This window comes from Taurulus bubalis (assembly GCF_910589615.1).
Source record: "Taurulus bubalis genome assembly, chromosome: 3".
Taxonomy (NCBI): domain Eukaryota; kingdom Metazoa; phylum Chordata; class Actinopteri; order Perciformes; family Cottidae; genus Taurulus; species Taurulus bubalis.
Window position 1 is genome coordinate 27,415,227 of NC_136591.1, and position 21,896 is coordinate 27,437,122.

At 40.8% G+C, this 21,896-nt stretch overlaps 1 protein-coding gene across 1 annotated transcript in view; it reads right to left on the reverse strand.

The window, feature by feature from the left end:
- The window catches only part of syne1a (spectrin repeat containing, nuclear envelope 1a), a gene marked incomplete at its 5' end in the record, with an annotated part of 117,191 nt that extends 100,836 nt beyond the window's left edge, over window positions 1-16,355 (reverse strand). Inside the window, 11 exons of the mRNA XM_079216184.1 lie at window positions 335-472; window positions 909-1,016; window positions 2,778-2,890; window positions 3,480-3,676; window positions 3,772-3,953; window positions 4,801-4,893; window positions 5,141-5,161; window positions 6,993-7,076; window positions 7,735-7,830; window positions 13,730-13,791; window positions 16,271-16,355. Of these exons, the coding sequence (XP_079072310.1) occupies window positions 335-472; window positions 909-1,016; window positions 2,778-2,890; window positions 3,480-3,676; window positions 3,772-3,953; window positions 4,801-4,893; window positions 5,141-5,161; window positions 6,993-7,076; window positions 7,735-7,830; window positions 13,730-13,791; window positions 16,271-16,355 (1,179 nt within the window). The remainder of the gene's footprint in view (window positions 1-334; window positions 473-908; window positions 1,017-2,777; window positions 2,891-3,479; window positions 3,677-3,771; window positions 3,954-4,800; window positions 4,894-5,140; window positions 5,162-6,992; window positions 7,077-7,734; window positions 7,831-13,729; window positions 13,792-16,270) is intronic.
- Between the last annotated feature and the right edge of the window lie 5,541 nt (window positions 16,356-21,896).

Sequence of the window (21,896 nt, forward strand, 5' to 3'; positions counted from 1 at the left end):
AACACAAAAATCACTGTATCCCCCCAATTAAAAAGTGAAAACACATTACAGATAAAACAATTCCAATAAAAATCCCAAACTGAAAAAATAAGAAGGCAATTAAACTAATTTATATAAATTGATTTTGCTTCTATTTGTGTCTTAATTGAATTAAGCTAAATTATTAATAAGTAGGAGACAAAATGCCATTAAAAAAAAAAAAAGCTAAGTCTCTGACAGACTGGAGAGTAAGGGCAACCCTGGCACTCTCAAACAGACATGGAACCATGACATTCTTGGTTCAAATCTGTCTGGAAATCCCATTTCTCTTTCTCCCATTTCTCATTTCTCTCACCTTGTTAGATACTCTTTCCCAGGCCTGCTTGACCAGAGCCTGATCCACAGTCAGCATCCCATCCTTCTGAGTGGACTGCAAAGCTCCCTCCACCTGCTTCTTCCTAATCTCCAACTGGACACGCAGACTCTTGAACAACTGAAAAGAGAGAAGTTAAATATGTTCATAATTCACAGCTCCAAAAATAATCAAGTTACAGGATGCAGACATCAAAACTAGCGCTCTCTCAGGGGTCACACCGTCTTACCATTGATCTCCAATCAGACCGTCATCAAATCTGTGGCTAACTGCCTCTGAATTGCTATTCTCTCTGGTTTCAGGTTTGTCATATAATGTGCAAGAAATGAGGATATCCCACATGCTGCTGAATATGGAAAGTATCCCGAGGCTTGGTGGAATAAGCCAGATTGACTGAGAATATGACGGCTGCTGTCTGATCCCCACAGTGTAATGCCACTGATTAGGCTAATAATAGGAGCGTCTGTGCCCAGTGAGCCCAGTTTAAACTGCACAAACATCCAGACACACACACACACACACACACACACACACACACACACACACACACACTAACCTGGTACTGTTGAGCGAGATTGCCCTCCGTCTCCTGAGCCTGAATTGCGTCTCTCTCCAGCTGGTTGAGCCACATTTTGAGCTCCCTCAGGCTCTTTCGCTGCTCTCTCTAGGAGTCCGGGTTGGTGGGGTGAACAACGGGTGGAAAGATGGACATGGAAATTGGGAAGCGCGGTGGGGAAATGAAAAAGAGAGTAAAAGAGAGGACAGAGGAGTGTAAGGGAGAGGGGAAAAACAGAAAGACAGAGAGAAAGAGTGATTAACCAAATTAATGTTTGAGGGATTGATGAAAGGAAGAGGGTGAAAGAGAGGACATGTACTGTTAAACATGTGTTCTCTTAATCCTCTGTGTCTCCCTGTTGGACAAAACGTCAAAAAACCCACAGCTGCCAAAAACATTCAGCTTAAACAGGGTACTTTGTATGAGACCCCCTGCTAACATTTCATTGGATTTTAAGTAACCATGACGATAATACTATGCTGCTGCAAAAGCTTGTGAGATTGTCTATTCAGTTTTATCACTTCACTTCAGCTCCTGTACGGATTTCAAACTTTATTTTTTATGACAGCGTTAAAATAAATTCAGCTAATGCTGAAGGGGATTTGTATCCGTTATATTGTCATCAAATGAAAATAATTTTACAACCAGCGATTCAGTTGCTATTTATTTGATAAAATAACGTTTTTGTTTTTTAATGTAAAAACACCAGAGCCTATATAGACCTTCATTCACTGTAACAGATTCTTAAGGACAAACAACGTGTTCGCGAGAAATGTCAACAAAGAACAAAGCCGGTAACACAACAACCACCAAAAGCCTGAAAGAAAACAAGACACAGTGCAAGTGGTTAGCGTGGCTTTAAAAGCACATCACTGTTCTTGCCAAATGGGCAACCTCTATTCACAAGCTTTCCATCAAATACACTATCAATGCACACTGCCAGAGCCAGAGGCTTTCATTGTCATGCTAATGGAACCAGGAGCCATAGCGGGAGGTAACGTTAATAAATGGTAATATCACGTCTTATGATACTGGTCTTCCTTTTGTTAGCATGGCTCAGAAACCCTGCAGCAGGATCATCACATCAGGTAAGATAAAGAGCCAATATTAGCATATAGGCTTTATTTTGACATGGGAAAACAATGTTTAATCTCACTCATACACTGTACAATAGGCAGTGATACTGTAATCCAATAGTAGAGCCAGGAAAATAAGCATCAATCACATTTATATGGAAACCATGAATGTGCATGGGTGCTAATTGCCTTGAGCAGCGAAAAATGATGGAAAACTTGCCCCTGGGACCTTTATGTTACTCTATAACCTACCTCCAACAAGTCCTCTATATCAAGAGGAGCAAGACCATGCTGTGGGACAGAGGCCAGCACAACAACCACAGGAAAGCAGTCACCACACAAAAACACCAGAGAGACAAAGACAAGGAGATACAAAGAAAAAGATGTGCAACAAGGAAAGACATAAAACAGGCAAGACTCTGCCAGACCTGAGTCACATGACGAGTGAAGTTATGAACGTTTGTTTTAACCTATGTTTGATTGCAGATTGCTGGTGTTTACTGCATCAGAACATTTTAGAAAGCATTAAGTAACTTGGCCATGGAAAAAAGCCTCACCCACATTGTACTTGGGTTAAAACAAGCATCAATATATATTAAATAAATGTATCAATTTATTTAGAAAAGCCCCAACTGTGCACACAACACTGACTTAACAAAGACAAAATGCCATTTATGTAAATGTCACAGCTGAATTTTGAGTCACTAACTGTGACATCTGAAGAGAAGGATGCAGATTGAAAGAAGAGAATGAATGGCGTATCCAGACTGTGATAAATCAGACAGATTCTTACCTCTTCTTCTTGCTGTTCGCCTGAGTCGCTCTGCTTTAGATCAGGATGATGCTTCAGGAACTGGGCTATGTATGTCATAATAGATTTCTCATCTGGCTTGTCTACATCGACATCTAAGGAAGTAAAATTAATGTAATCAGAAGTCATATCAAGTCGAGGCCAGCTGATAACTCTACAACAGTTTCTCTCATGCAGAAGAATAACTGGAATTTATATGTTTGACTGACATCTAGTCAGAAACAGACAACTGCCACCTTAAATGAAAACAACCTTCAGCACTCAGATCAGTGTCCAAGTTTTGTTTGGAGGTTCCACCATGCTGAATCTCATGGCCTAATGGACCTTAATTATATCGATGTCAAGCTTGATTTGTCAGAGTTCATTGAGAAGGGCAGGCGTGAAGGGGCACAGCTGGTGTTTGTAAGTGACACTGAGGTGCCGTGATAGATGCCCACTATCAGTACTCACAGCACTATATGATGAAAAGCTATGAATTTAAAAAATATTAGGTGATAATAGGTAAGTAATTTCTTATTATTTGAGTAAGTTGTGTTGTTTTCTATGAAGAATAATACAACCAAGAGAAAAATAAGAGGTAATACAGAGGCAAATTAATGTAGAATGAATATGATCACATGATGTTGTAGATATGTTTAGTTTTTCAGTTCATCAATTTAATGACAAAGTCAAAATGTAATTTACCCTCTGGGTCCAGAAGTTGTGGAACGCCAAGTTCTGTCTCAGCCAATAAGAAAGCTTCTTGCAGATTTTCTCGGTTGGGCCTTCTCCATATACGCTCCATGTCAACTAGATTGGGCCGAAGGGCATGGATAACTGCAAAGAATGCTAACCCAGTGCGCCAACTGGGACCAAAGTCCTTCACCTCAATGCCCAGACGTCTACAAAGAACAGAGCAGTGCAGATGTTAATGGTGTAATGCATTTTGCATATTTTGTTTTGAAGAACAAGACTATTTGTAAGGGAGACGACATACTTGGTGGCTGTCTGCTGGACCCATCTCAGTAGGGCCTTTCTAACTCCGCCCTGCAGAGGTGGGAGGGGTTTTCTTTTGACAGGTGGGCTGGCGGTCTCAGTGCTGCTGGTTGAGCTGTCCAGGGAAGAAGTGCTGCTGGACAAGGCCTGAGGTGCTGGTAGGCTGCTGGTTAGCTCTTCAATCTGAAGAGAGCAGGAAAACGGGAAAGGATCAGGCCATCACACCGACACATTTACTCCAGCATTATCTTTTATCTTCTATTGCTGAATCATTGTAGTAGCACTTAATGGTACTTAATAATTGTCATTTGTGACAGGTCTTATGAACACATAATATCTAACTGTGGCGTCATTATTGGCGTCATTATTGGCGTCATTATTGGTCTAATTAAAAGACGAGCCCACTGGTCATGATTAAGAGTTAATCTACTTTTCAGTTCCTCCTCTCTACTGCTAACAAATTGAGACTGCTGACAACTCAGAAATTCAGTAATATCAGTGTGAAATGAAATACATCAAAATGTCAGTAAGTGAAGAAGTTCCTTTAATTCAATATTCATATGTTTGCTGGAGTAGCAAACATCTCTATGTGCTGATGTTGCTAAGAGACTGTAGAGGTGTGACTAAGTTCCTGTTGATCTGTGCATGTCTGAAATGCTTGGGGTACTAACTGCCTGTTTTCAAGATGCTTCGTGAGAAAAAGTTACATTTAAAGCATTTTTTTTTCCAGTACTCACAGTTTACAAGTAGGAACTGATTTAGGTGTTTGCATATTTCTCATTTGTTATACTTGTTTAAGGATGTGCCATTCATTTGTAGGACCATGTCGTTTTTACTTTGAAGTGGCAGTGAGCTATAAGTGGTGATTCGATGATATCGCTGACGAGGGATTAGATGGAGTTACGACAAACTTTTTCTCCTTGTCTTGTCTCATTGGTTAACTTTTAAAAAGTAAAATCCTGAATTATGCATGTTGCATTTGCTAATCATATAAATAGCACTTATGTAAATCAATTTAAAGCAATGTTACCTGGAAATAGAGGATGATGGTCCACATCAACCCCAATACAATTGACGGCCGTCCATCAACAATATCTGTGGAGTTGATGTTCACAAGCTTGATCTGTGTCAAAACACAATATCAAATAATTAAATATATCATAACAGGATCTACGAATCAATTCCAGTTAATTTGCTTACATTTTGCTATAATCTCATTCTTATGGATTAACTACACACATTCTGTCTAGTACAAAAATGAACAAGATACAGTATGAGCATAATCCTCAGTACTACTGGATGCAGATCATTCTGACCCTATCTATTTCATGTCCTGAACAAACCAGTGCAGTAATGGTGTGAATACTGACCGGAGATCCTCTGTAGGCAGACTGGAGGGCAGATAAGAAAAGAGGAAGAAATAGAATGAGAGCAAGAGAGCATTTTGATGCGTTTGATTGAAGGAGGACGCCTCATTGACTGCGAGATATCACATACTGAAGCATCTCTGAGGTGAGATAACTTGAGTGGTTGGCTGAGAGGAGAGACGTATCACCACAACACAGGCAACAGGGATTATATCCATCAGAGATGGCCAGAGAGAGAGAGAGAGTGATACGGGGAGAGAGAGAGAGACGCAAGAAAAGGGAGAACGAGAGGGCTGTATCTACTGATATGATGAAGTATTCTATATGATCACACAGAGGGTTATATTACTGTGGCGCTGCAGCACAACAGGTCATCACATGTTAATACCAGTAGCTCCGTATGTGGACAAGCATGCAAGAAGAGATTGTGGGCAGGCAAGGGCAGCGTGTGATAGTGGCTGATAAAAATACATGCAAGACACGGTTTCATATTAGAAAACACAGCAGGTCATCCCAGCAACTCAACACAGTGTTTTGTGTTATGACTGCACACACCAGCATATATAGTACCTATATAGTTGCAAACAGTTCAACAATTCCATTTGTTAAATCATTTATCAAACTAAAATGCCAACCATTTGCTGGTTTAAGCTTCTTAAAAGTGCAGATTTGCGTTTTTTCTTTGTTTTATATCATACAAAAGTGAATATCTTATGTTTTGGGGAATTATTCAGACAGAACAAGTGATTTAATGTCCCAGTGAAACGGAAGTTAGAAGAGTTTTTAATTTCATCTTAACTTTAACAACGTCACATTGGGCGAGTTTTATATATGTTCTTTCATTAGGAGGTTAATAGATCAATCAAAAAACTAAATAAACAAATCAAAATATTTATCAATAATACAAATAATTCTTAGTTGCAGACCTTGTGGACATTACAGCTATGGGTTTAAAAACTCCCAGCTAAATACATATAATACAGGGTTTCAAATAAAGCGATTGGGCCTCTAATGCAAAATGTAAATACGGTCTAGACATAAATCAGATTTACACAGAGAGCATATTTACATTTAATTTTCTACATACATAGATTTACACAGTCACACACACACACACACACACACACACACACACACACACACACACACACACACACACACACACACACAGCAGAGCGCCCACTGACGTCTCATCTTCAGACTGCAGATTACTGGTGTGGGATTTATGGTTTTAACCCTGTCACACTTGAGGAAGACAAATCAATGTCCCTGCAGACACCAGCTCATACTCATGGCTTTATTTATGTATATCCAAGGACGAGCTGGGTGAAGCTTTGAGAATGTTTAACTAATCTCACGGAGGGGCAGTTGATGCAGTTAAATGATTACATCCAAAACGACATTAAGTATTTTTGGTTGTAATTCTGTCAATGAAGCACGGAAAAGGCAAGAAAACTGGAGAGTACTAATATCACAAAGTGGTGTGGTGGAACCAGCAAATACGGTGGATCAGCTTAAGTGTAAAGGTTATGGTCCAATCATTACATTTTTATAGACGTTTTGATCAGTTATAGGCAAACAAACAAATTAATGCTAACTCAATAAAGGCACAAATGTATCAAACCCTGTGTATGAATATCAGATTTTCTTTCCCATGTATTTACTCAACAAAATATTTGCAGGGATGTGAAAACAGAGCATATTGCTGTCAGATAAATGAGGGATGTGGAAAGGTGGAGAGAAACAGGTCACACAAGGTCAAGATTCGACGTTTGCACCCACGGGGCAGCAGCTGAGCAGGAGGGGTAAAACAAAGAAGAAGATAAAACATGAAAAGAAGGCCCTGTACTCTTACCTTCCTACCCTCAAGGAAGTTCAGAGCTGTACCGATGTTGGTGACCCAGTGGATCCTCTTTAGCTTCTTGCCTGGCTCACATGGCTAGAGGGGAAAAGAACAATGGAGATGGAAAGAAAGAAATAGAGAAACAGAGAGGGAGAAGATTAAAGATAGTGTGGATAAAACAAAACAGTACAGTTGAAAAGAAGATACGTAATATTGCACACGTATGGGAATTATAGTGGGAGAGCACCCTCAGTACGACACAGACAGCATTTGATTCTGATATCTGAATTTCTCCTTTAATCTTTTTAACTGTATTTGTGTTGGCTGATGAAGTGAGAAAAACCAAGAGGTCCAATCAGAGCCATGTTTGACTATAAACAGCTGGATCAATAGGACACAGGCAGCTTAGACCTGAGGCAACATGGGCCAAGTCAAATCCTCAAACTGTCTTTGTCTGTGTTGTGAACTATGATCTGTCCTTGTTAATCTGGGCTTTTCCATTCAATTCAAACATCCTAATAAAAGCAGATCAATACGCATTTCCATGCAATTGTGGCTCAGTTCCCATGCACTGCAATAGATGTGTAGCTATTTTGAGATTAGCAGAAGCAGCATCACGGTCTGTTATTGTGTAAATAAAAACAACCAACAATTATTGAATGATTGAAAATTAAATCCAGAGAGATTGAAAGACACAAAGTGTTTGAGCTCTATAGCCAAATCCCTCGCTGTAGAAATGACCTTTGAAACTCACCAGTTTTTGTCCAGAGAGCACTTCCAGCAAGGCCAAGAGCATCACGCCATCCTTGATGTCCTCAAACAGGTCTGTCACCACCAGCGGTGGGACACGCTACATGAGTAAATAAGCATGTCCATGAGACTTTATTGTAAAAACATTTTTGACTTTTCAAACAATGAGTTAAAACAAGCCCACATAGAAATGATGTAGTGCCCAAGGGAAAGGAAAAGGCTTCGTCTTTTGACATTGAAAACTGACAGCCAAATCTGTCAAAACAAAATCTTTCTAGGAACAACTTTTCCTACACTCAAAATAGAGTCTGACATCTCTAATTAGGTGCATGGGCATAATTAGTTATATAAACTCACAGTTTATGCAAATGTTGCATGCCATAAACTCACACAAAGGATTCTCAGTTGTCTCGGAATGCTAAACCTCTGGATTTAAGTCTTAAGAGCCCTTGCAATGTACATGAAACCATGAGGCAAGAGGTGGTTTTATCCTACTCTAAGTAGCACGGCACATAAATAAACCAAAATACGATAAATATATTACACTGTAAAATGTTAATTTCAACTTGAGAAACTTGGATAAAGGAAGTCCTCGTAAAAAATGTACTTCAAGCACCAAATACTACTGACAGCTATAGAGTCCGCCATAAGCAGAGGCTCAGCAGGCTCTGAATGGGGTCTTCAAATCCTAAAATATGCTGATGATTTCAAACTGTATCCTTCTCATTGACTTCCTCCCTGACCCGACACAGACTTCTAGACTCGGGAAAATCCACATATCTCTGTTTCTTGCCAGCGCCACATCAAGGATTTCTCTTAAAGCACAGTCACATGCTGGGGCTGAGGAGAGGTTTAGAGGGGGGAGCATTCAAACGAGCGAGCCTTTCACAGGGAGATTAGCAGCAAAGGGAGTGAAGGAGAAAGAGAGAAACAGCGTAAGCAGAGATGTAGGCACGAGAATGTCTGTGTAGCACGTGCAAGTGGAGTGTGTGTGTGTGTGTGGTGAAAGAAAGAAAAATATACAACCCCCAACATCGTGGATTCCTGGGAGGGGTATAATTGAGTAGAAAGAGTGGCAGCGAGAAAAATGATAGAAGGCAAAGAGAACCTCATGTCTTTCAAAATTAATTAGCAAATAAAGCAGCTCTTCTTGCTAATTCCTCTTCTCATGTCATTTCATGGATATTAGAATTTTCAGACAGCACTTGTGCCCCTATCATAAAGTGACTGAAGAAACACTTACAAAGACCCCTTCAAAGGGATCGATTTAACCATGAGCTAATTGAAGTTAAACTTACCTATTTGTTCATTATAATCCCAAAGCTAATGAGGAAATTTCTGACTAATTACAAAATGAGAAAGTAATATCCATTTCCTCTGCTCAGCCATATGAGCTAAAAAATGAATCAAGGTCTTAATTAGCTAATTACATATGAGTATCTGGGCCATAATTGATTGTGTGAAGAGGAGTTTTAGGATGTGCGTCTGTCTGTGCTCTCATGTTATTCCCCTGGTAGACTTGACTCAGTGGATTCCAAAAGATCAACAGCATGAAAGACAGAAGGAGGGGCAGAGATGAAGAGAAGACTGAAAGGTTTCATTTTGAATTGCAATACATCCAGTTTGAAAGGATAATTGACACCAGATGCCTATTGTCTAAGGTAAAGTTATAAGTTTAAAGCAACAGTGTAAATGACTTTTAGAATCACAGTAAGTTGATTATACTTTTGCGAAAAAGAAAAAAAAATAACAGGGCAAGATGAATGTCTCTTTTAAATACTTTGGGCTGTTAAAGAGAACATCATCACAAGGACATGGCTGCAGGAAAACCCAGCAACAAAGGAAGACTGGACTGAAATTTGTCAATAAAATAAACAGTATGGACAAATTGTCGTTTACCTTAAGAAAAAGATATGAACAAAATGGAATACTGGAAAAGTGCATATATATTTGCTGAGACGATATCTCCCATTACGTCATTCAAAGACCCTGTTCCTGTATTGTGTCTCATTTGTTTGCTACAAATGCTAACATTAGTGTGCTAACATGCTCATTATGACATTGCTTACTTTATATTTAGCAGGTACATGTTTTACTCAGCATCTTAGTTGAGTGTGTGAGCATATTAATACCCGAATAACACAAAGTACAGCTGAGGCTAGTGGTTATGTCACTAGTTGCAGGTATTTAGTCAAAAATCAAAAGCTTGGAGAATTTGAAAATTTGACCTGCTGGTGGAGCAAGATGAAAAGCCAGAGAATCAGCAAAGTTCTTACAATTCTTCATGATGTCAACATGAATGTGTGTTCTTAATTTCACAACCTTTGTAGAGAAATATAATTCATAACCACAAATACCAATCTCATGGTGAAACTCAAAGAAAAGTCAGGGGTCTTAAAAGTCACTAGGATTCATCATCTGGGAACCATGAATGTCTCCAAACTAATGCCAACACGAGCATAGTTGGCAGGTTGGAAATGTACAAATTATGGAAGACATCCTTGCAGCTAAATTGGCTGAGGCACATACTCTGTATCATGGTGTGCTGGGTTTGAATTTAGTGTGCATGGAGTATGTCATACACTCAATCCCCTTCTTGCCCCACTAAAGAAAGAGGGAGGGGAGGGGAAGTAAATATCGAAAAAGGAGCAAGGAGCTTCACTTTACTGCTGCTGTAATCTCTAGAAACACTTGGTCCACTGATTACTGTACTAAAACGGTTTGCCTGGAAAACGGCTGAGTGACGATGAGACCTCAGCCGCTCACCACTGGTCACTTGGTAATTAAGCTTTAACCTTCTCAGAAAGGATTTGTCAAAATGGAAACTTGGGGCCCACTCAATGAATTCTCCTCCCTTTTTGCTCCACTGCAGTTCAGGGTGCAACTTTAAAGCCTGATGCCTACATGAGAACCAAAATTATACCATTTTGAGCTAAATTCAAGGAATATATCCTCCAATGCACTATCATTCTCTATTTAAATGAAAGAAACAACAAAGGTACTGCTGCTGTCTTTTTAGTTTATACCTTTGGTCTATAACTGGTGACTTAATCTGGTGAACTACTCCCTTGTAATAAGAGTCATTAATCTTCTGTATAAATTACCAGCACCAATACGTCTTCTCATAGGAACTCTTTGTCAGAGCTCATAAGACTTCTTTTGTTGTACCTGTGGAGTGGAAAATTAAGGGGGAGGGGAGTGATGGTGAAAGGAAGCCCTCATGCTATGTCTCAACTCACCTAACGATTAATCACATACCTTTAGGCGCTGAATTAAAGACCTGTGATAACTGAAGTGGCCTAATCATCTGCATAGCCAAGGGCCGGATCTATCCTTCTGAGAGCAAAGCTAGACCACGGTTATTCCCTCTCTCTATCCTCCTGTCTCTCTTACACATCTTTGTCTTTTTAAATGGATCTCTACTTGGGAGTATTTACACATGTGAGACAAGCCCATAAGGTGCCGTTTTTCTTTTCTACTCGTTTACGGAATGACATTTTAAAGAAATGCACCCCCTTATTACAAAAGATCCTCCGCACCTGCTGAATTGACTTTTACACCCCTACTCATCACAAAGCCCTCCGAACATTTACCAAGCTGGCATGACGACGAAGACATTTTTTCAGACAAATATGAGCCAATCAGTGTCACTATGGAAACGTCAGGCATCAGGTGAAAGGGTAAGCAGTTGCACGATGGTCGAGGAGGAGAGAAAGTAATTTGATCAAAAGGTAGAGAGAGAAGCATTTCGGCGCAAATACTCACCCGGTCTCTTCTGATGGACAGGTGTGATTGTGTGACTTATTTATTCATTTGTTCAATTAATTAAAGTTAATTTAAATGAAATTCAAGTAAAAATTCCTGGATCTTTGGCAGACCAGTTTATTAGTGATTTTGTACTAAGAATTGGGCTTTAGTTTCAGGACTAAGGGTCCACGAGGCATTACATTATCGGACTTATAGTTTCTCCATACGATATGCAGAGCATTAATATGCATCAAACAACTATATTTGCTATGTAAAGATATAGTGGAGCAATGTCTACTTAAGCAGAGAATGGAGTCACTCTCCTTCTGTGTGTAATCCAAGCTTTTCCTTGCTTTGTTGACATAGTTGAACCGGCCCACATGGCTTTTAGTGCGTGATATTGCATGTGAGCATGCACTGCGCTGCGCTCATACAGCGGTTAGAGGTCATACAGCGGCAGATACGAAGCACCCACCCTCTTTTGGTATTGTTAGCATTGTTAGCATTGTTAGCACTGTTAGCGCTGTTAGCTGCTACCTGCCGGCCTCATGTTGAGAGCTGTTGAGGCAATAGATATGCTGGGAAAAAACGTAAGCTTAAGTTAAAAGAAAACTTAGAGATTCAGTTAGTATGCTGTTTTCTTTTCTTGCTGCGAGTTAGATGAAAAGATCGATGGCTGCATAATTATGAAGCTGGAACAAGCAGATGGTTAGCTTACTAGCATTAACATTGGAAACAGTGGAAACACATTAGCCTGGCTTTGTCTGAAAGTACCAAATCCTTCTGCCAGAACTTTTAAAGCTCGCCATTTAGCATGTTGTATCTTCTTTGTTTCATCGGCACACAAACGTAAGAGAAAATTTGAGGAGGTTACGTTCCGGACTATTTCTCGGCTTGGAGCAGCTCTCGTGCAAACAAAGGAGACTCCAGCCAAGAAATAGTTTGGCACATAACAAACTACAAACTGTCATTTTTATATGAATTATCAAGATGTAATGTGTTAATTAGTAAGCATTATAGGGCTTTCCCGCCCATTTGTATACTGTATACTCAGCTAAGATGCTGGATCCATCTACATGTTTACCATGCAGATGTGAGAGTGGTAATAATCTTCTCATTTAACGCTCAGCAAGATAGCGAATAATTGCATTTTGCTAAATGTTTAACTATTTCTTTACACTATTTAATCCAGACGAGTTGGGGATCCCTCTCCCTGATAAGCCTCTGAATCCTCATCATCTTTCCCTAATCACTCAAACCCCAACATTTTCAGTGACTATGAAATAGCAAAAGGACTGTGCCTCTGTTGCGTCAAGAATAACTTAATAAATAAACTATGTGGTTACCTAAATGTTATAAAAAATTCAAGGCATTTAAGTATTTGGCTGTTTGTAATTTTCTTCTGGCACAGTCCTGAGACATGATATTTAATATTACGTCAAGGTTTATTCCCTCCTGAGTGGTTTTCAAATGAATTTTCTGCTCCACGTCACCGTGGTTGAAGGCCTCCACAGCTGTCGTAATCAAATAGGAAACCTTGAAAGCAGCGTTGCGGATTAAAATAACGCTTAATTGTGTTGCACTGTGCCATATTTACCTTGTCCACCCGTTACCGATACACTATTCAAGCAGTGATGGGTTAAATTGTGGCGCCTAATGCAGTATAATATAAAAATTACACGCATACGATGGCCCCTCAGCATGCAGCTGCATCAAGTGTAATTGTTTAGTATAAGTGACAGATATACTGGTGTCCAAGCTCATTGAGGAGCCAAATGACAGGCAGTCCTTAACGAGAAACTCTTATCCTGAACAATCTAAATTGGCCCATATTGAGATAGAGCTTACAGGTTAGTAAGCCTTAAATTATTTAGTAGCTTGCAGGGAAAATAGATCTACGATGTATTAAATGCTGCATTGTGAAAGTGATAATTAGAGTGTGAGTAAATCCTTGCTACAAGCTATGTGAGATTGAAGGAATAAAAAGGAATATGAAAGGCATGCAAGTAAGAATGACTGTGAGTGTGATCTTAGCTGGCACAGCGGGTCCCATGACCAATCCCACAGTGTGTTTTGGAAATGGGAGCAAAGTTCACAGAGAGCAGAGTGGATGGAGTATAGAAGATCAAAGTGATTAGAAGTGGAAAAGCAATGAGGCGGATACGTTTTCAATCCACACACCAGCACCAGTGTTTGTGAAAAGGGACACACAATGCTGGCGGCAGCAGTGGGAATCAACCAGACTCTCTTACCTTTGCCAAGTGGGAATTGATCCATTTTGTGAACGTCCTTTTCTGCACAGCCTCCTGCTCATCTGTAAATCAGAGCCCAGAGCGTCACTGTCAGTCACATGCAAAAATTAAACAAAGAGCGGATTAAAACACAATCTTCTCATTGTCTATTGTTTTGAGAGTTGATTGGGTTTGCAGAGCTGGATGGCAACTCTTATTAACTTTTATATTATCACTGCCTGTCTCATGTGTCTGAACGCACTCGCACCACATCGTACCTTACACTGATTTAAGAAAGATTTAAAAAAAGGCATTTGACATTTAAAGATGACATTTTCAGTAGCTGGACTCCTCATAGTGTGGACAGAAAATCCTACTCCCAAAAATGCCCTTTCGATGATAGAAGGGCAGAGGTTCTTCCTATACAATGACTTGTATCTCTGCCATGATCTATAAGAGGGTGTTATTCATTTCTGAACACAGTTCAAGCATGCAATCTGTTGCTACAATACACACACATGAAGCCAGTCTTACTCCAAACGTACTGAATTACCTATATATATATATATATATATATATATATATATATATATATATATATATATATATATATAAATAAAGGTAGGACATTGTTGCGGCTACAGTGATTCAAACCTATTAAGAAAAGGCACAATCAATAGCATAGATGTCGGGTGATAATGTCCCCTAAAAATCCACTCCACTTAAATGACGACATAAATCAAGTCTTATCTTTCCCACGTGTGCACAAATAAAAATATAGTGCATATGCAAGCTCGCACACAAACTAGAGGTAGTTTTATGAATTGTATACTTATGTTCTGCAGGTATTACTGCTGTAATCTTTCCTTCCCAATTCCCTTTTGACAACCAAATTCATTGTTGCTTGAAGCCCATGCAATAATAATTAGGACTGCTACATCTGTAATCGACAAATTCATGTGCAGCTCTCACATGAATCTCATCATAAAGTACACAAACCAGATGTATAGTTTGCCTGGGTCTCTGAGGATCCAATCATGTACAGTGACTGACACATGTGACAATGCTTTTTTTCTGTCCCGTCTGCGCTACAGTGCAATATCCTCCAGATAAGCATGTTATCAGCGAGAGAGGACGTCTGACACAGTGCTTTCCTTAATGAAATATGCTGACGGTTTGATTACACTCAAGTTGGTTAGTGTGTCACTAGGTACTGTGTGCAGACGTGAACAGTAAGGGGTGTGTGTGCATCAGAGAGGAGGGAGAGGAGGGAGCTGTTCATACATAATGCAGATACATTCACACAAAGTCATACGTGCCACTGAGCAGGTCCTCGTTCTATAAATGAATCTTTTGATTGGGTCCAGGAGTAATCAAATATTGATGGGCGGTAATATTGGATGAGAATAAGAAAGATTTAGCCCCTCTCATCTTGGAGTAGGAACATGTGTGACGGAGAACATGTCTGCACGAGCCTCTGCCAGCCTCTTGGTCTCAGGGACGAGGTGACTTTGAACTTGACGCACACAAAATCACACTTAAGCACACACACACACACACACACACACACACACACACACACACACACACACACACACACACACACACACACACACACACACACACACACACACACACACACACACACACACACACACACACACACACACACACACACACACACACACACACACACACACACACACACACCAAGTCACATTCTTTCAATATCACAAAGGGAAACAGCCGTCCCCAGCAACCAAGCCTCGCAGCAGCGTTTTAACACACTTGATTACCTTCTCGGCTAGTGTTGGTCTGTACCATCATTAGTCTCTTCCACAACCCGTGAGTTCCCACTTTGACCCCCCATAGTGAAGATGACCTTAATGAAATATCATTAAAAAAATTCTCTCATAGGCTGTGTCTAGAGACAAATTGTAAAGCAATCATTCTGATCCAGTCTCTGTTATAGTTCCCAAAGGAAAGATAGGAAGCAAATTATTATTTATTATTTGTATTATGATAAAGTCTCTTGAAATCTAATCTAATCTATCAGACAGTGAGACAGAATGCTGAATGCATGGTATGGTATCCAAATACAGATGAGCAGACAGGCGGACCACCACAGGGTCAAACGGAGAGATAAGAAATCAAACATTTTGACAGTCTGCCCGCTGTGCAGTGACACATGCAGTGAGCTTGTACTCGTCTCCCGGGTATGTTTGCTTCACCTGCTGCAGGCTCTGAGCTCAGCAACCTCTGCGCACACACCCTACCAAAGTGGAAACGCCCCCTTCGAATTTCTGCCCATTTTACTCAGCACACCACGTCTACAGCCCAAAAAAATGTCCCCTGCAGGGAACATTTAGTCAGGAAATTACACTGCAAAATGCACACACTCGCAGAGGCACGTCCCAGTCCATACTGCAGTGCCATGCTCAATCACACACACACAGCATACCTTACCACACATTCAAAATATACACACACCATGCACATATTTTTCACACTCTCCATCTCAGTATAGGGGACACACATTCATGCACACTCCGTCCCACTTACCGCGGAGGTAGTGGAAGAAGCCCGTCACCAGGTTGAGGGATGTGTTCTTTTTCGGGGAGCCTTCGCCCCCTACTCTTCGTGCCATCCTGTACCCCAGACTACACCTCGATTCCTGCCTGTTTTCATGAGAATGTTGAGAGGACATTGACGGCAACCTCAGGGAGAGGTTCTACTTGCCCTTGCTCCTGCCCTTGCTGCCTCTCCCCCTTTTTTGGGGAGGCGTCTTTAAAGAGCTCCCTGGAGCACTAGACCTCCTGAGATGACAGCGGTGAAACTGTTTTGCTCTGAGGCAAAGCGGTGAAGAAGGTTCACCCTCCTGCTCTCCGTTCGTCTTGCTGTCCTCTGTCCTGTCCTGCAGCAGCGGGCTGCCGACTCAGTCAGACTCAGTGCTTTTCCTGCCTGTTAAGCAGCTTGGGAGTGTAATGTGAGTGCACGCGTGAGGATGTTTGTGTATGTATGCATGTGTGTGAGTGAGAGCAGTGCGGTGTCGGCTTGCCTCCGCATCAATCTTTCTTGCTTAGTCCTTTTCTCTCTCTCTCTCTCTCTCTCTCTCTCTCTCTCTAACACACTCTATATCGCTGTCTTTCCCTCCCACGTTCTCTCTCTCTCTCTCTCTCGAAATTTCTCACTGTAGGCTGCGGGAACAATCTACTTCCCTCCACCGGCCAGCCAATCAGAGTGCGTGGGAATGAATGATGTCACGGCAGCCCCGTACCGATGTGGAGAGAGAGAACCGACTGGTGAGGAGGGTGGTAGGTGGGTTGAAGGGGATCATTTAACAGGTTAGGAGGGAGGGAAGTGTGAGCTCTACTCTGACAGCATCGCACACATATGTTCAAACACAATATTGGGACAGACATGCAGGAATTCCCTATGTGTTACTGGCACTCTAATACCTCTCTCTCTATCTCTCTCTCTCTCTCTCTCTCTCTCTGTCTCTTCCACACAGATACCATGCAGTGTTTGAGGCTTGCAGCTCTTTACTCTTTAGAGCCTGCAGGAGCAGACTACCGCCGGCAGTCCTCCTGTCTGATCTGCTACTGTACCATCTTCAAAAGGGATCTGCTTTCATCCGAACCACAGTCACATCTGTCATATCTGAGGATAGGTTCGTGTGACATACAGAAGGCAATATACACAGAATACTCCGCAAATCTGGGTTTTAAGTGTCCAGAAGAAAAAAAATATATAATAAGAGTGGTTTAACCTTTATTTGCTATGAATGTGTGATCTGTATTGAAGTGGAAATTGTGCTGCTGCTTGTAAACTTCAGCATCAAACCAAATGAAAATCATTCACTGCAGACAATGGCAGCATTGTTCACCTACTCTGAATGCAGCCTCTAAAGAGACACTCTACAACCACATGTTTTACTAGAGCTGTGTTACTAGGAACTGATCAGGCCAAAAATTCCCCCACCCTCCACTGCTGCAGTAAAATTATAGCAGAAAATACAAGTGTTGCAGTACGTTGACCTCTTCTCCTTTTTACTGTCAGATTTTTACCTCTGTTTCTGTCTAACCGATGCTCTCTCTTATTCAGTCTGTCTATTTTTCTCAAATGTTCTCCTTTATATTCTTTAACACACACACAAGCACACACACAAGCTCTGGCAGTGTTAAAAACATTTGGCTCTTCTTTGAAACCATGTTCAGAGAGTTAAAAAAAAGCAATTTTCAGGCAGAATAGCCTGATGGGTCTTATATCAGCCTTAAAGATGAAAGGACCATTCATCATTTGTGTGATTTTCCCTTTTGTTCTTTGGGTTCCCCCCATAAGGGATTTTAATTATGAAAGTCATCAATAACCAATGGCAGCTGTCATCTGCTATCTGTCTGCTGATAATCACACTGCTGACACTCCTCCCGTTAGGAGCCCTGAAACTGGCCGTCATAACGCCACCATGAGCCTATTCCACCGACTTGTCTTTGAAAGGATTGACCGTTTTAAATATCTGTAGTATGATTACTATGTATGTGCCTGAGCGTGTGTACAGGTATTATAGATTGACAGAGCAAGAGTTCAAAGAAATAGTCTTGACTATAAAAACTGAATTTTATGCCTGTGGAAAGCAGAATCCAATGGGACATTCACATGGCACACACTCACAATCCCTACTCAATAATATTACTGCAAGACCAAAACTACAGCGAGAAAAAAAGACAAAAATCTATGTTATTTATGTAGCTGTTTGTGCAGCCTACACTATATCGATGTTGTAAATAATGGAACAGACTATATTGACCGATGATCCCTTGCAAAAAGTCTCAAAAAGTCTCCACGTTTAAGGTGTTTTTGTGCCTAATAAATCATTTCTGGAGAGCTACACTTCAATCCAGTGAGAAGGAACTATCCAAGGTGCTGAACCTGTCAATGAGAATCGTTTTAGCCTGACAATGAATTTGGTTTAATACAGTAAATTTACATGGAAGCAACAGAAAATGAAGATATATTTTAAACATGCTGGGACTCCAAACAATTGAATAAAAAACACAACATATCTTTTTTTGTCTGAGAGATTTTTTTCCAGTTAGCAAGCTGAACTTCCCTGGTGAGCTAAACTGTTTAGAAAAACAACCCCGGGACAAAATCAAGACAAGATGGTGAGGAGTCATGGGACTTATTAGGTTTCACCATGGGAGTTGTAAGAAATGCAGGGCGGGCAGGTGCATTCTCTCTCTCTTTCTCTCTCACACACACAACACAATAAAATAAGCTGAATGATAACAGAAACATTCTCTCTTCTAGTGTATGTGCAAGAATAAACCAACAGACTCCTTTAGGCTTCAGACCTCAGGAGTGTTCCAAGAGAGAAAGGGGGGTGGGTGGGTTGGTTAAAACAGACTGAACCTCAGCTGGTCTTGATCCCTAATGGCGCCCCTGGCAGCCAAACAAAACACCAGATCCCTCTCTGAGGTTGTCGAGGTTGGACGTGGGTCAGCGCCCGACACTCACACAGGTATGTCTGCGGGGTGTGGGGGCTCCCGAGGAGAAGAGGAACAGCCTTTTCAGCTGTTAAAGGAAAAACAAACAGCCTACTGGAGGGTGGACTAACGCTGTTTCTGCTCTGTTTTTATCGTAATCTATTCACCCCAAGGATATTTGGGTTTTCTTTCTGAGCAAGACTTCTTATTTAGCCTCATGGGGTTATAGAGACACAGCGCCACCTAGTGGATAAGTAAAGATTGAGGTATGTAAGTGTCTGGTCTGAAGTACAGTACAAAGGGACGAGCAGACAACACAGGAAAAATGTACAAACTCAACATAAACTCCGCTTTTACAATGCAGCCTCCTTCATGAGCATCTCTGATGTCTCTTAATCTATTAATGACTCCACAACTGGACAAATGGACTGGCACTGCACACGTAATGTACAAGGTTACACAGTCTGCTGTCAAGAATTAATTTAGTAATGCATTCATTTAATTAGATTATCTTAATATTATTCAAGCTGGTATCATGCAGCGTTGATACCATGCTGCTATACAAGAGCCCGTTATATTTCTTTCGCGATAATGCTTTCTCTTTTGCAATATAACAGTAATGGAACAGGCCTGTTAAAGCTATCATGCACTCAATTGATGTCTTTGTTGTGTACTAGAGAGGTAGCCTGTAATTGCTCCATACAAACACATTCACAAGCAGACACACAACACATGCAGAAACACATTTAAGTCCACCGCACTGACACACAAAGTGATTAACCGGGTTTTGGTGGCTTTTCTGCCCCTCTACTCCTCCAGAAAAGCTTCTTTATCCACTTCCTGATTCCAGCTCTTCTCTTTCACAACAACAATTCCTAATTTAAAAAACCCTTCTCAGCACTTCCGCCAGAGTACTTTCACCCTAACACTCAATAACACCCTCTATCACACCCTCAGCACATCCACTCAACCCATACATGCCTATTCAGCCTCGCCATTCACCACCCCACTTCATTGACAGCACATTTTTACCAGTCCCAACATAAGTGCCGAGACGGAAGTCCAAATGCCAAGCCATTAGCATAGCTAATTACATTTCAGTAATAATGAACCACATTAAAGAGAGTAAGAAGGGGGGAACAAGTCAAAGTGATTATCAAAACAACCCTTTTCCTCTTTGAAGCACCATCACTCCCTTTTCAGCACCAGATGTGCAGAGAAGGCACATTGTCGGCAACAAAAATGTCCAAATATCAGTGTTCATTAAAGCCAGGCCATTGATACTGTAATTTCAGCACCTGCAGTACTGACTTGCACATGCACGCACACACAAAGCCATACAACAGATAAGCATGCCAATGAATGAAAGTAGAAAAAGTAATAAAGGTATTTATAACGTAAAAAGAAACAGTTTGTAGTAAACATTAAATAAAATACAAAAATACCACATCAAAACTGAACATATAAACTATAATCGCCTTGGGTTGAAAAATATAGAAATTGAAATGATCAATTTGACTAATTTCTGTCAGGGATGCTGCAGAAAATAAAATACTATGATGTTGCAAATCAGTGTTACATTGTGTTTTATTGGATTGTATCTGCAATTTCCATCCTATGCTTTCAGGGATTCTTTTATCAGGTAAATACATTCAACTGAACAAAACCATGTTTTAATACTATACAAAAACTGACTGAACATGCAGCTGATACAAAGCATTTATTCCACGGGAAGTACGAGGGGTCATATCAAAACGCCACTCAGTGGCACTAAGAGCATTACAGAGACTCAATTTGGCTTTGGAAATATATTTTCAGCTTGATGTTTCTCTACTGCTCTCACTATGAATGTGTGTGTGTGTGTGTGTGTGTGTGTGTATGTGTGTGTGTGTGTGTGTGTGTGTGTGTGTGTGTGTGTGTGTGTGTGTGTGTGTGTGTGATGTTGTGGTTGTGTGTATGTGTGCCTGTGTGATGCTTTGTGTGCGTGGGAGTGCAGGAGTGGGTCAGACAGTCTAAGCTCTTTATCCAGGTTCAGTGGCCCGCCACACATCACAGGGACGAGGAAAGTGAAAGGACTGGCGTCAGCACACTAAATAAATCTCTGTGGCCGGAGCAGTAAATTCAGCTAGAAGTCCCGTCTTTGCTGTGAAATAAAAATACTGACTGGAACAGAGCCAAACTAATCTACAAATTGTTGTTGCACACACCCACTTGTGTGTATGTATTCTTATCCAGCTGGGGCCATTTTTCTGTCTTACTGAAAGTAAATTTAAATTATTTTTGCAGCCAGCAGATGTACTCCTTTTTTCTTACTCTAACAACAACCACCTGTCCAGAAAGTAATCCCATTCTGTTGAGGCATTATTTATTTCCTTTAAATTCCCTAAACAATGCCTGAATGCTCACTTTTTCTCACTGAACATTCTTGAATTATTAAAAGCAGGAAAACAGGGTTTGTTGTGTCAGGTGGCAGGTTTTGTTTGTGTCGGCAGCGGGAAGCCTCAGAGTGAGAAAAAGCCTTAAGGGACAGATGTTAGCATGCAGCACAACAGGATATCATATCACATAGACACAGCACCTCAATTGCTTTGTTTCCCATTGAAGGTAAATGAAAAGGGATCATGGACTCCCTCCCTCCAGGAACTTGGGCACATTGTAACTGAATCCAGTAAGAGTAAACAATGACACTAAATAAGTAAAGA